The sequence below is a fragment of the Balaenoptera borealis genome (assembly GCF_965194805.1).
Source record: "Balaenoptera borealis genome assembly, chromosome: 10".
In the NCBI taxonomy this organism is placed as follows: Eukaryota; Metazoa; Chordata; class Mammalia; order Artiodactyla; family Balaenopteridae; genus Balaenoptera; species Balaenoptera borealis.
Genome location: NC_138874.1, coordinates 8,503,617 through 8,519,702, shown reverse-complemented (window position 1 = coordinate 8,519,702; position 16,086 = coordinate 8,503,617). Strand labels below are relative to the sequence as shown.

Genomic DNA, 16,086 nt, shown 5'->3' with positions numbered 1-16,086 from the left:
ATTATCAGGGTTTATTGGTACATTATTATTAATTTAGTAGGAGGACTTGTCCAAAGTAATTGTCTTTATAAACGAATCCATGTAAAAATGGACTTACTACAGTATCATTCTACTGTTAATTTTCCAGGCTAATAGTTCAGGTCAAAAATCCAGGTTGGGAAAACAGCATAAAATTGACATATAGTTCACTAAGATTGGTGAATTCTTTTTAAAGTGTTCTTAATTTGTAGAATATAAAAGTTTATAATGCTTCTGTATTAAAACTGGTTTATTAATTAATAAAATCATATTGAAATCCTCCATACCTTTACTTTTTATTTATTTGATTCCTTACCTAGTGGTAAAGCTTCCACTATAATTGTCTTTTAAAAAATTATCCTTGTGTTTCTTTTGTTTCATTTTCTGTTTGCAATTGACATGTGAAGCTTCATAACATAGTACATTCTTTTTAGAGTATATCTTTCTCATTATAAAATACCCGACAGTGTCCCCTTTATACTTTTTTGCCTTGAATTCTAATTTCTCTACTATCAACTTTACCATCACTGTTTTCTTTTGATTTTGTATGCATGGTAAATCCTTTTTATTTGTATTTTTTTAATTTGATTTTACATCATTGGTAAGGGGCTGTCCTCGTTTTGCACACTAGCATGATAACTGAAAGTCACCATTATCAGAACCTTGTTTCCACTCTGTACCGTAGTAAGGGCAAGGCTCTGATAATGACGGCTTTCAGTTAACACAGTACTGTGCAAAGCAAGGATGGTCTGTATCTTAATTTTTCTTTTCTACCCTATCTGAAAGTCATTATTTTTAAAAGCAGACTTTAATGATCACAACTTTGCTTTTTATCTTTTTTCTGCAATCTTAGTTTATATTTTCTCTGTGTTGCATTCAATTTTGCTTTCCCGTTTTTCCTCTTGACTCTATTAGAATTTATAGTCTTGTTTGTCTTTCTTGTTCATTGGTTTTTAATGACATAATTGTTCCACATTATTAAAATTTAAAGCATAGGAAGAGATTTCTTTTTTCAGATAAATACATACTTCAGTTTATATATATGAGTTCCAGTTAATCATAATTAGGCATTGACTCTAATATCACTAGTTTTCAAGTCTGTGCAAATCCAAAAATAACTAGTAAATGCTAAGGTATCACTTAAACTCATAATGTCTATATCTGTGACTAGCAATTAGAGGTTAACCTGGAACACAGCTTCTTGGTCATCTTTGCATGGAGTAGTGTTTGGTGTGGATGGTATTACATTTAATGTCAGAAGACCTTGAGTTAAATTTCGCTTCTACTTACTGTTAGCTCTATGACATGGAATATTACCTAATCATTCTGAATAACCATTTTGTCATTTGTGATACGAAATTAATAACACCAACATCATAAGGTTTGGGGGATCATTAAAGAAGACAGTGTATGCAAAGCACCTTTGTTCATTGTCTGACACATACATTTTAATTGCTGTTTCTCCTGTCATTGTATTTGCTGTTGGATCAAGTCTTAACTGTTTTTGTTAGGTGGAGTGGAAGCCATATAAGATGGGGCCAGCCTTTCCGACTACGCCATGTCACCACAGGAAAATACTTGAGCCTCATGGAAGACAAAAGCCTTCTACTCATGGACAAAGAAAAAGCTGATGTCAAATCAACAGCATTTACCTTCCGATCTTCCAAGGTAAGACAGAAATGTATAATTTTCGATTTCCTTTAACTACATCCCTACTGCATTTCCTTTGATGTTAGAAATGCAAAAAGAAATGATGTATGTTTTACATGTATCTCCAAATTCCCATTTTCTCTTCGATGCCTTCCTCTTCAGTAAAGCCTATTTCCTAAACCACTGACACCTTCCCAGGTGTTGCACCTGGCTTATAGTTCTTTGGTTATTTACGTGTAGCACATCCATCCAGCCCCTTTTACTTTTCTTAGGTGTTGACAGTGCAGTAAGCACAGACTTTGTGCTCTTGTTGTATAGCAATGTGATGGGCACACCAGAAAGTTCACACAGATGCTCTTATATACAGACCTTTCTTCTTAAGTCCTTGAATCATTTGTAAGAACAGAACCTCTAAGAGAATCCTTAGTATCTTTCATGAGAATCCCTCTAAACTAGATGATGAGTAGAATAGAAAAAAAAATAAATGCACATCAAAGTCAAGTTGGAATGCTGGTGCTTTAGCACAGCTAGGCCCACACAGTACCTCATGAAAGATTCGTAACTCACCAACCCCGCAGTGCAGTGGATTGCTAACCATGCCTCAGGAAAACAGTAGATGTCCTGAATAGTGAAGTATCTCAGGAATAGTTGAAAATCACTTGTTCATTTGACACATGCCAAGCATCGATTATATGCATTTTTGTGATAATTGTGTATTTCTGTCCTTAACTAAATGAAGATTGTGGAGCTTGGGCATCATGATAGGAATGGTATTAACTTAATGGTTAGCTTTTGTCTCAGAGATGCAAAACTTTACACCCCTGTTACAGATAAAGGTAAGTTTGAGCAAGACCGGAAGTAACTCTAAAAAGACAGTAGCCTCAGTTTACATCCCTAGTGCCACGCTCTCAGTTTTCTTGCTTTGGATGACACAGAATGGTAGAAGATGCTTCTGATTTGATGAATTCGCCCGAGAGCTTCCGGAAAGACAGCCAGTGTAGGTCCCCATCTTTTATGGTGAAAATAGACAAAGCTGGTCAGCTCCAGTGGATAATCTGAGACAGGATTGGCATCTATAATTTGTTGTAGGGACCCATAGAGGGGCTCTGGAGAGGGTACCTGGGTGGACCTCAGGTGGGCAGTTAGTTGCTCCTTGTGTCTGTAGTTGGAAAGCACAGTTGATCGCAATGTGAACAGACTTGGCGCTGATGGGCTTCTTCCTCAAGACTTTAACCAGGATGGTGGGAATTTGCTAGTTTGTCCACTGACAACACCTCAGTCCAGAAAGAAAAAAAAAATTCAACCCACCAAAGACGCATCAGTTATCTGATGGTGGAAGCCCTTTTCAAGGAAAAAAGATAGCGTAAAATGACATACAGCTTAATGGTAGGAAATCAGAAAAGTGAAAAGAAATGCACGACATCCCAGCAAAATATAATCTACCAAAATAAAATCCCAAAGAAGTAGAAAAAGCTGAACAGCCATATCACAATGAAAGATGTTAGAAAAAATTTCAATATAAGGCATTTAAAAAGGAAAAATACATCTAACAAAAATTGGAGGAGAAAGAGGAAAAATGAAAGGTGCTCTGATTGCTTCCAGTGAAGCAGTGAAAAGTCAAATAATATTTTCTTAAAACTCCAAAATCAAGTAACAAATAAGATATTTATCAGTAAAAACACTAAACAATATTTTTATTGTAGTAAAATTTACTAAAGTAAGGTGTTGGAAGAGCGGGGAGGTTTGTGAAAGAAGGGACATGGACATTTATTCACCGAGGAATATTTAAGGGCTGACTTGACCTTGGCTGGGAGCTGGGAACATGTTGACACTGTGTGCCCTCCTACAGCTTGTTGGCGGCCCTGGGAAGCGGGACCCTTTCTTCCCTAATTTCTTGGCCTTTTAAAGATAATAATTGCTACCATCCTCTGTTTCTTGTAAGTCTGCCAGTTGATCTCAATATTCTCCGTAACTGATCTCTCTGAGAATCAGGATCCCCATTTTACAGATGGAAAAACTAAGGGCAGGAAGGATGAGCCACTTGTCCATGTCACTCGGCTGAGCACATAAGAAGATCCAGTGAACATGAAGTTACCTCTGCTCCAAACCACTAGCCAGGGTGGGTTTCAATAACCAGGCCTGACTTCCAGGCCTGGAACCCTGGACTGGCTAGTCATTCATTCACCCCCAGGGTGTCAGGGCTGCCCCAGGGGCCTGGAGGTACACCAGGGCCTCATGTAGGGCCTCCCGGGCAGGTGGCTGACACTGTTGTCTAACTGTGGTCTCCCTAGTTCCTGCTATTGCTGGAGAAATCTGAATACTGCGTTCATCTTTCTCTTTTCATTATTTCTGTAACAGTCATATTCCCATGGTCTCCAAAAATCCTATTTTGCTATAGAAAGATGAATACCTACATGATCTTTCTCTTTTCACTCTGTGACAATGCTAATTCTCCAGGAGGTAAATGGATGCCTCTAGCAAAATGGGCTAGATTATCCCAATGGAAATGTAAGTGCAAAAGAGACAAGCATATTAACATATTTCAAAGATTTCTTTCTTGCATACATGCAGCCGCTGATCTAGCAGTCTTCTATATAAATGTATTTTTAATGAGAGGAGTTTTCTTACAGAAATAAAATAAAACTGTGCACATTTATCATTCTTTGTCATGGCAAAAAAATTGGTAGACTCAAATGTTTAACGAATAGACTTGATAGCTAAGTGGTATTAGCTATCAGAATATATTGATCTGGAAAGATACCCATCATAATATTGTTGAGTGAAGAAAAAAAACAAATAGTTACGCAATTTAAAAATCTTATTTTTTTTTACTTAAGAAAAAGATCCGCGTGTGTATTTTTATATATGATTATATATTAGATGTGGAAGAATCTACACTAATCTTTTAACTTTGGCTGCTTTAGAAAGATGAAAATGGGGGAAGGGGGTGGGAGAGGGAAGGATTGGGAGTTTGGGGTTAGCAGATGCAAACTATTATATAGAGAATGGATAAACAACAAGGTCCTACTGTACAGCACAGGGAACTATATTCAATATCCTGTGATAAATCATAATGGAAAAGAACATGAAAAAGAATGTATGTGTGTGTGTCTGTGTGTGTGTATATATATGTATAACTGAATCATTTTTCTATATAGCAGAAATTAACAATATTGTAAATCAAGTATACTTCAGTAAAATATAAAAAAATAAAATAAAACTAATAAAAAGAAAGATCAAAATGGAAGGTGTATGAGAGTATGAGTGCAAGGGGAAAGCATTTTCTTTAACTTTTAAAAAATAAATCTCTGGATTATTTTGCCTATTATGATAGCCATTTTTCCTTTGTAACAAAAAAATCAGTTAAAAAATTCATCCATTGTACTGATATACTTGGACATAAGTTTTGTGCACAGTTTAAATTTATTTCTTTAGGGCTAGACCTAGAAACAGAAATACTGACTCAAAAGCTATGAATATTTTCAAAATCTCTTGATAACGGTTCTTGCCCAAAGCAATAGCTTTTGAAACATTCCGCCCCCAAGTATCTCTGCTTATGTTCTGTCAGTGTTAGAGTATAGTTTGCATTTGAAGAATTTTTACTGACCAGCTCCTTCTGTGGTCTCTGCTCAGAGGTTCTGTTTCTGGCTTTTGGTGATTGTGTAATGTCATAGGTTACACTGAAAGTACAGAGACCTAGGATTCCAACATTGCCTTTTTTTAAAAAATAAATTTATTTATGTTTGGCTTCGTTGGGTCTTCGTTGCTGCGTGAAGTCTTTCTCTAGTTGCATCGAGCCGGGGCTACTCTTCGTTGTGGTGCGTGGGCTTCTCATTGCAGTGGCTTCTCTTGTTGCGGAGCATGGGCTCTAGGCACGGGGGCTTCAGTAGTTGTGGGGCGCAGGCTCAGTAGTTGTGGTGCACGGGCTTAGTTGCTCCGCGGCATGTGTAATCTTCCCGGACCAGGGCTTGAACCCGTGTTCCCTGCATTGGCAGGAGGGTTCTTAACCACTGCGCCACCAGGGAAGCCCTCCAACATTGCCTTTTAATGAACTGTTTGGTTTCTCTAAAACTAGTCTCCTACATGGAACTCATGTGTATGGAACCACTGTAATACACAGGTTGTTAATAACCCACTGTCAGTTACCACTATGATAATTGTATATAACATGGTTGAGAGTCATGAAGGTGGAAGTGAAATCCAGGAAAACATTTTATTTTTATTTTTTATTTTCTTTAATTTATTTTATTGAAGTATAGTTGATTTACAGTGTATTAATTTCTGCTGTACAGCACAGTGATTCAGTTATACATATATATACATTCTTTTTCATATTCTTTTCCATTATGGCTTATCACTGGATACTGAATATAGTTCCCTGTGCTAGACAGTAGGACCTTGTTGTTTATACATCCTATATATAATAGTTTGCATCTGCTAATCCCAAAGTCCCAATCCATCGCTTCCCCATCCCCTCCCCCTTGGCAACCACAAGTCTGTTCTCTATGTCTGCAGGTCTCTTTCTGTTTTGTAAATAAGTTCATTTGTGTCAGATTTTAGATTCCATATATAAGTGATATCATATGGCATTTGTCTTTCTCTTTCTGACTTACTTCACTTAGTATGATAATCTCTATGTCCATCCAGGTTGCTGCAAATGGCATGTATTCTTTTTTATGGCTGAGTAGTATTCCATTGTATATATGTACCACATTCTCTTTATCCATTCATCTGTTGATGGACATTTAGGTTGTTTCCATGTCTTGACTATTGTGACTAGTACTACTGTGAACATAGGGGTGCATGTATTTTTTTGAATTAGAGTTTTTTCTGGATATATGCCCAGGAGTGGGAGTGCTGGATCATGACAACTATATTTTTAGTTTTTTGAGGACATCTTATTTTTAAAATCAAAGAATTTTCATTTTAAAATCACTGACAGATTAGGTAATAAAGTGTTTTCTATGAAGTCAAGATAGTAACTCTGTTATTTCTTTCTAAAATTACTTTTTCATTATATGTAATGTATAGTCATTATAGAGGATTTTAAAAGGGAATACTGCAAAAATGAGGTAAGGGGAAAATTAAAATCATGTACTATCCATCACTTAGAAACAACTGTATTGTGTGTATTTCAGTTTTTAACAAATATATACATATTTTGATACTAATAGGACTAATTATTAAGATTAAAAATTATTCATGATGAAAAGTATAATTACATAATAAAAAAGCATTGAACTTAGAACTAACTAAACTAGAATAAAAGTACAGTCCTTAATTATAGATGAAATTGTATGTTTTAAAAATAAAATAGTTTTTATACTGCCAACATTTTAGAGAAGATGATATAGCTAAACAGTTTCTTTCATCCTTTTGTTAATCATCACATTTGGTCATGGCCCCTGGTCTTTAAAATAAATAATCAGATTTACATAAAGGTGTATTTGATTCTTTTTTTTTTTCCCTTAGTGCCACTGACAAGTTGAAAATGCTTGCCATATCTTTATGTATCTTTGCTATACTGTTTCCAGTGAAAATAATGAGTACTTATATTTCTGGAAGGTAAAGACTTGTGTGTATAAGATATTTCTTCAATTTTGGTATATTTTGAGTATACAATTAATAAATGACTATTGATTGACATAATTACTGTGTTGCAAATCAAGCAAATCAAGTTTTCATTACTGATGAAAAATTAAACTTTTAAAATTGGGATTGACATATTAGTGTATAATATGTATAAAATGGATAACTAATAAGAACCTGCTGTATAAAAAAATAAAAAAAATACAAAAATACAAAAAAAAAAGTCAAACTCAAAAAAAAAAAATAGAACCCTTACATTTACAGTAGCATTCCCTTACCTATGATTGTGTGAGACTGTTTTGAAAGTATATTCTTGAAACATACTATTTTTTTTTTTTTTTTTTTTTACAAATCATTAAGATCATTCTCACTTAAAATTATGAGAATGGCTTTAAAAACCTGTTCTACTAGTTAATATAAGGAGCAATTGTTTTGATTGTCATTGGGATATCTTTGCACTAACGTGAACACTCACTAGCCAATCTCAAATTCAGGATTTGCAGAATAATCAACAATTGTTGATGACTATATATATTCAGAATAAACAGAATAAAGTGGAAGACAGTTTATAAAATCACTGATGTTGGTCCTCTTTTTTCCCCTAGCTTTATTGTGATATAACTGACATTTAATAATGTATGAAATTAAGGTGTACTATGTGATGATTTGATGCACATATATATTGCAAAATGCTTATGCTGGTCTTTCTTAAAGAAAACATTTTATATCATGAAGAATTCAGTTTGATTCATGCACGTTTTCTTAGACCTATTCTTCACTTTCTCTACTCCTAGAATTTTTAACCATTGCATTAGTGTGTTGAAATGTCAGTTTTCATCATAAGGTAGGTCTTGCCAATCACCCACGTATTATACTACCCCCAGGATGTCATTTTTTTTTAGCTTAAAATGCCCTAAAAATATTCCTCTGTGGGTGATTTCCTCCAGTTTTTTCCCTCTCACGCTCCATGAATAGAAACCTTTTGCTGCTGAAATGATGGAATACCAACCTCAAATAAGACTGCCAATGAGATTACAAGGATTATGGAGCAAATGGCAAAAATAGAAAGAACAAAATATTTTTAGGACATAGTTTTAGTATGTTGTTTTTATTTGAGATTTTTATTCTTGGCTCAAAAAATGTTTAAGATACAAGTTAGGAAGACTAAGAGGTAAAAACTTACAGTTACAAATAAATAAGTCAGGAGATGAAATGTGCAGCATGGGGAATATAGTTAATAATATTATAGTATCTTTGGTGACAGATGGTAGCTAGACATCACAGTGACGATTTTGTAATGTATAGCAACATTGAATCACTGTTTTGTACACCTGGAGCTAACATAGTGTTGTAGGCCAATTATACTTCAATTTTTTAGAAAATGTAGGTACTGGGAGGAAATGCATCAAGATGCTAATGATGGTTATCTCTAGGAGGGATGGGGTATGGGTGATCATTAACTTTTACTTTATACTTTTAGGTATCTTTAGTTGTCTGCAGTGAACATGTATTGCTTGTAAAATTAGAAAGCAATGAATGTCCTTAAAAACGAAAAAAAAAAAAAAAACCAGAAAAAAACAAAAATGAAAAAAAGATGAGGTGTATGGGTCAGAGTTTAACGAGAGGTAGAGCCAGCATGAGATACGTATACATGAAGGGATGTGTTACATGGACTTGCTTTCTGAGATTGTGAGGCTGACTGGGTAAGCCAGGAGTCCATAGTGCAAGTGGCCTGGAAAGGAAGATCGTAAGCAGAACGGAACCCATGGGACGCACTGTTCGTAGTCGCTGAGCTCAGGGAAAGCCTAAACCCTCCTTAAAGACCTCGCCTGATTAAGTATGACTCACCCAGGAGAACCTCCCATTTTATTTGCTCCAAGTCAATTGAATAGGGACCTTAATTACATCTCCAAGATCGTCTCACCTTTGCCATATAACATAACCTCACTGCAGGAGAGATGTCCCAACATATTCGTTGGCTCCACCCACACTCCAGAGGAGGGAAATGTAGTACAAGATATGAGAGGGCTTCTCCTAAGGCTCTGTGACCTTGTTTCACTGCCCCATGGAAGCCCCTCAAAGACCCTCACAAATGTTGGTAGAAAGGAAAGTTGCCTTTAATCAGAATGCTGACAGTCTGGGGAGATGGTGGACTCAATGTCCCCCCAAAACTACCTCTGAAGATTCTGCTCAACCATGAAAGCCTTTAAAGGGAAACAGGGAAGTCATCTCAGTGAACCATTGAGATAGGGAGTCCGAGTCCTCGCCGTCTCCCACTGCGTGCAGGCCTGTGTGCAGGCTTGTTGATTCCTCGTGATCTTTCTTTAGATGCTGTCTTGTTCACACAGTTTGTTGGCGAGATTAATGACGCAGAAGCTAGGGAAGAGATCTGGTCATCTGTTAATTACTTATTCTTCATTTCTACTTCTTTGATCTATGGAAAGAACCAACAGATTAGGCAAGGTATTGTGTGGTCAAACAATGTGAAAGGGGTGCTAGGGCCGGAGATGAATAGAGCATGGGGGGGACCTGGTGTAAGGTTAGTGACAATACAGAGGGGCCCCCTGTAGAGAGCTCTTTCCTGCAAAGAGCTTTTTTCCTGCCAAAAGCTGCTTACACCTCCCAATACAAGAAAAGTTTTAAAGCCCTTCTGTCCACAAACTCACCCACCAGAGTGTCTCCTCGTGAAGTTTCTGAACACCAGGGCTAAAGCAAGCTGTCTATTTTTTTTTTTTTGCAACTCTGCCCTGGATGGGCTAAGCTTGGCCTGGTCTGTCCGTCCCAGCAATTTCTCTGACCCTGTAGCATTTTTAGACTCATATTTCACAGTGACCAACTATTCTGTGCCAAAATGTGGCCCCATAAAGAAGCAAATAAATAAAATTTTTTGGACCTTTTAACTCTCCTAACTTTAGCCGTTATTTGTCTTAAGGAGAACTGGCTATTACCAAAACAAACACTCCATCATCTAAGGATAAAGGCCTTTGTTTTCTTCCTATCAGCTACTTGACAGAATACTTTGGAGACATTTAAGGAAGATTTCAATTAATGCTAGAAGACTCTCTTTGAACCACTTTGTCCATATAATAAAAACATAATCCTATGGGACTAGTTTAAATTTCTTAATGAGTCTACTTTATCCAGTGAGTATATCCAATGCGTATGTATCATTTAATGAGAACAGTTGCTCAGAAATAGTTTTGACTTAGTCATGAGCCAGTTTGGTATACCCAATGCCAAAATATCACTTATTATTTTTCAGGCTGATCTTTTTTACTTCTGGAAGCATTTTGATACTCAGTTGAAAATTAGATTTGCCAAGCATTCATGAGTAGGATTGTTTGAATGCAAGGATTGGGAGTAGTTTTTTGTTTTTTGTTTTTCTCTGAAGAGTGACGGTGGTTTTGGCAGGCAGTGAACCTTGCTCGAGTGAAACTCTGGTTTCTTTCTCTCTTTGGCAGTGGGCTGTTGCTTGTACTATTTATTTGTGCTCAGTTATTTCGGTTTCTAGCTGCTGCCATTAACTGGGCCTCCCCTGAGCATGCATAGTATAGTGGTCAGCAAGAATTGAGGCACATTTTTTTTTTAAATTTTATTTATTTTTGGCTGCATTGGATCTTCGTTGCTGTACGCGGGCTTTCTCTAGTTGCGGCGAGCGGGGGCTACTCTTCCTTGCAGTGCACTGGCTTCTCGTTGCGGTGGCTTCTCGTTGCGGAGGCTTCTCGTTGCGGAGGCTTCTTGTTGCGGAGCACGAGCTCTAGGCGCTCGTGCTTCAGTAGTTGCAGCACGCGGGCTCTAGAGTGCACGCCCAGTAGTTGCGGCGCACGGGCTTAGTTACTTCTAGGCACGCGGAGTCTATCCGTACCAGGGCTCGAACCCGTGTCCTGTGCATTGGCAGGCGGATTCTTAACCACTGCGCCACCAGGGAAGTCCCTGGGGCAAATTTTATAAACAGATTTTGTGGCTACTTTTCTCATCCAGGATTTAGCTTATCTAATATTATGTCTGCTTGTGAGCCCCAAACTGTGTCCTCTGATACCTCAAGTATCAATACAGCAGAAGCTTTCTTCTGCCTGAGCTCCAGGCAGATTGGGCGGGCCATGCCCCAAGACAAAGGCTGCTTTTTACAAATCACTTGGGTACTCTGTCTTTGGAGAGAAGTCTGCTGTTCACTTTCTCTCTGCTTTTGGTCCCTCTTAAGTGCCTTCCAATAGATTCTGAAAAATATTTTTTCCAAATTTTCTGTTATCTGTGGGAGGATTAGCCCAACTAAACCACACCGTCATTTCCCAAACCCAGAATAACTCAAAAGAAAAATAAATCTAGATGATTTACAAAATAAATCAAAGCGATGCTGAAACTAAAGGCCACTAATTTAGATATAGGGTAGCTAATATAGGGTTTTAGGAAGATTACTACTCGCCTAAGCTGGACACTTTATTTCTAGTAATACAGACTAATTATCTGTTAGAAGCTTCTACCAGCTGTCACGTTTTCTTGACTTGGTGGTTGGTCACAGCATCTAGATGATTTTCACCTGAATTTCTCCTAAGCCTGAGCTACAGAAAATGATAGGAAATAAAAGAAGGAAAGAGCATGACTGCCGTTTATTCGTGTTTCTTCAGCAAATAATCACACTTCTTTTTTTCTTCTGTAATGTCATTTTAGCAGCTCTTACCTGAGCTGAGGATCAGAGTAATTATGAAAACCTGGTCATCATGAAGTTTCACGATTAAAATTTCTAATCCAGAGAGAGATGTGAACTACTTCAGTAAAAAGCAAACACAGCATACTTTTGCACTTAGTAACTGAGGCTTCTCAAAGCACAATCCACAAGCCTATAAATAGACTACATACTAATTTCCTGGGATAAAAGACAAAAAGAATGTTACAGGCTCCTTGTTTTATTTTGAGGAGATAATTGCATTGTTGTATATTTTCCCTAGAATTTAATTTTCCTATTTATAGGGTTGGTATAAGTAGATTAGTAGTTTATATGGTTTGATAGAATGAAATTGGAATGGTTTAGTATCTGTTTGATTGCAGATTCTTAGAATAGTGTTTCAAGTTATTTGCTTAATGGTTAAATCAACTTAACTCATAATTACATTCACTTTCTTATATGACCTTGACCCTTTTTGCATTAAGAATTGCAACTCGGGCTTCCCTGGTGGCGCAGTGGTTGAGAGTCTGCCTGCCAATGCAGGGAACACGGGTTCGAGCCCTGGTCTGGGAAGATCCCATGTGCCGCGGAGCAGCTGGGCCTGTGAGCCACAATTACTGAGCCTGCACGTCTGGAGCCTGTGCTCCACAACAAGAGAGGCCGCGACAGTGAGAGGCCCGCGCACCGCGATGAAGAGTGGCCCCTGCTTGCCACAACTAGAGAAAGCCCTCGCACAGAAATGAAGACCCAACACAGCCATAAATAAATAAATAAAAACAAATACTTAAAAAAAAAAAAAAAAAGAAGTAACAGATGGCAATCCAAGGCCCCGTGTTTGTTACTTTAAAAAAAAAAAAAAAAAGAATTGCAACTCATTTAAATTTTAATTTCCAATTGTTGGCAGAGTGTCCGTAATTATTTTGGAGTTGCTAACTATTAGTATGGTGCAATAATACTACGAGAAATAAAAAATCTGTTTTACTTGAATTGTTCCTTTTTATGTAAGAAACATAAAATTTATTCCAACCTAATCTTCAAAAACATTTGTGTAACTGTCACTAACTTCACACGACAGTCAAATAGCCAAAGAAATAGATGAAACTTAGTAAATGTAACAAGGAAAGTTAGACCAAGGAGAAGAATAAGAAATCACAAAAGGAGGTATTGTAACCAAAAGAACATTAGGTTTTTGTGGGTTTTTTTGCTGTTATTTTAAGAACTCTACAGAACTTCCAGACATAATGTGTTCTTGAAGATCAGAATGAAGCATGGTAGGGAAAATTGAAGGAAGAAGCATTGAAATAAATAGGGATTTAGGGGCTTCCCTGGTGGCGCAATGGTTAAGAATCTGCCTGCCAGTGCAGGGTACACGGGTTTGAGCCCTGGTCTGCGAAGATCCCACAAGCCTCAGAGCAGCTAAGCCCGTGCACCACAACTACTGAGCCTGCACTCTAGAGCCTGCAAGCCACAACTACTGAGCCCACGTGCCACAACTGCTGAGGCTCGTGTGCCTAGAGCCCGTGCTCCACAACAAGAGAAGCCACTGTGATGAGAAGCCCGTGCACCACAAGAAAGAGTAGCCCCCGCTCTCCACAACTAGAGAAAGCCCACACACAGCAACGAAGACCCAACGCAGCCAAAAATAAATAAATAAATAATTTTATAAAAAATAAATAGGGATTTAAAAGAAACAGTTAGTTGGTATCAGAGGACTGATTGCTTCTTCATAGCATAGGGAGCTTAGCATGGCAGCCCTTTAGGAGTGAATACCTCTGTGGTCCGAGTTAGAAACTGCAAGTAGTTGAAACTGAATTATAGCCTTGATTAGTTTGAAAGAAATCATCATTATGTCTAACATCCTTATTAAGAAGGAAATCATCATCACCATTATCAATACCATTTTCATGGTCAAAATCATTAGAATTTATTGAAGTGTTTATTTTATCTCAGGCAGTGTGCTGAGAACTTTGCATTCATTATCTCATGTTTTCTGATACTCTGGGGGAGAGTCTCTTGTTAGCTGTATTTACAGATGAGAAAACGGAGGCTTAAAACGTTTAATTAACTTATCCTAAGGTCACAGACGTAATAAGTGGCAGAGATTGGACTCAAAATTGGCTTTTCTGTCCCTCAAACCTATGCTCTTAGTCATCAATCACAAAAATAATAATCTGGAAAGAATATGAAGCCTAAATTACTGATTTTAAGATCTCTGGTTTGGAGTTTGCCATGAAGCAATATAAAATTTTGTGTTATGGCCAAAATAATTTTCTGCCAGTATGAATAATTCAGGAATATGTTATTTATCTCTGCAATCTCCTACTTCAGTTTTCAGTCGAGGTTGAACTGCTAGCATGGAACATTTGACCATTATTATTTCAGAGGATGGCAGGGAGTTGCATTTTTCAAGGAACATTATTTACAACAAGGCAAAGTTTTTTCGATATAAACTACTATTTTTAAAACCTTTTCTTATCTTTTTTTTCTCTCTTTCTTAGGAAAAATTGGATGTAGGGGTGAGAAAAGAAGTTGATGGCATGGGAACCTCTGAGATAAAATATGGAGACTCAGTGTGTTATATACAGCATATCAGTACGGGCTTGTGGCTAACTTACCAGTCTGTGGATGTGAAATCTGTGAGAATGGGATCCATACAACGTAAGGTAAGAGTATTTCAAAACAGTATTTATGGCCGTCGTTATTAATGAACGAAAAACACAAACGCACGACAAAAAGAAGTAGCTAACCCTTTCAGCCACCTGCTAATGTTTGCAATTTACATGCTAGAGGTCCAGTCCCACCCTAATAAACTCTCTGGTTTTTGTAAGTGAAGAGCGCTGGATGTTGCATCACTGATTTAAATACTAAGTGAAGAAATACGCTACTCTTTTCTGGATCCTAGCTTGGTCTGCCTAATTCGCTGTGTCCTCTGTGATGCTGCTGGGATTGTGTGTACAGTATCTTTTTTACAATGCTCAATAATGCTCATGCGTAGAAATGTTTAGTGTTTGTGAGTTTCGTTTCTGTTATTCCCCAAACTCATCTGCAGGCGTGCTCGTACACTCACCTCTGAGTCCTTCACTGACACCCCATCGCTTACAAGACAACAGTTATACCTTTTGATAGTATGTGACGCCCTTCCTGACCTGCCTCCCATCTGTCTCTGCCCCATTCTCCTATCCTTTGTCCAGTCTCTAGGTGTCTTCAGGTTCCCCGGCACACCAGCCACTTACAGCACATTCCTTCCAGTGCCTCAAAGAAACGTGGCTTTTCCACATCTGTGCCTTTGCACATACCGTTTCCTCTGTTTGGAATGCCCTTTTAAATTTCTTTTTTTCCTCCATTCACTTCCTATCCATCCCCCAGGGGTTAAGTTTAAAGATGATCTTAGACGTTCTTCCTATCTAAGTTCATCTAGTACACCCTCCTTTGTGTTCTCATAATATTTGTGTATGATTAAATTTTATATACACTCTCTGTGCTGTTTTATTTACTAGGCTACATCTCTCTCTCTCTAATTTGTGAGCTTCTTTATGGCAAGTACATAGCATTGATACTAGATCGTTCACATTTCATGTTTTTATACCGCCATGTAACAGTACACAGAATCAGATAACGGGATAACTATTATTTCTATAATAGACCTTGGAAGGGAAGTAGTGGGGAAGAAATTTTTATTTTCAGTAGATTTCCTAATCGTAACATATACACATTCCGGTATGGGTTGTTCAAGGTTATTGCTATCTTTTTAGCGTGACCAGTGCTGATATTAGTGGAGTGGGAAGCTAATCCAGCTTTGATGGAGTCGGGCTTAAGTGCGTCCCTGTACCACCTTCCTCAGAGCTTCGGATGGAGAGCCTGGGACAACTCGCCCGCAGACCCGTATAATCGTTATGATACGGTCGCTTGTCTTTGGGGTCTTTGATCTAGGCTCATAAATTTAAATATGTTTGTATTCAGTATTTGTATAGCGTTCATTCTGTCCCGCGACTGAGCCTCGCTGTTTTTAACTTTTTATTATGGAAATTCAAATAATATGCAAAGAAAACAAAATGGTCCAATGGACCCTGTGTATCCATCCATCATCAGTCACCTTCAACATTTTCAATGCCCTCCACTCATTTCATTTAGCCCTCACCCTGTTGTCATTATTATTACTCCACTCT

At 37.6% G+C, this 16,086-nt stretch overlaps 1 protein-coding gene across 6 annotated transcripts in view; it reads left to right on the top strand.

Moving 5' to 3' along the window:
* RYR2 (ryanodine receptor 2) overlaps nt 1–16,086 on the top strand; it is a 777,004-nt gene that overhangs the window by 389,448 nt on the left and 371,470 nt on the right. For all 6 annotated transcript variants that reach the window (XM_082407544.1, XM_082407541.1, XM_082407542.1 and 3 more), the window contains 2 exons: nt 1,530–1,686; nt 14,419–14,583. In XM_082407544.1, the coding sequence (XP_082263670.1) occupies nt 1,530–1,686; nt 14,419–14,583 (322 nt within the window). The remainder of the gene's footprint in view (nt 1–1,529; nt 1,687–14,418; nt 14,584–16,086) is intronic.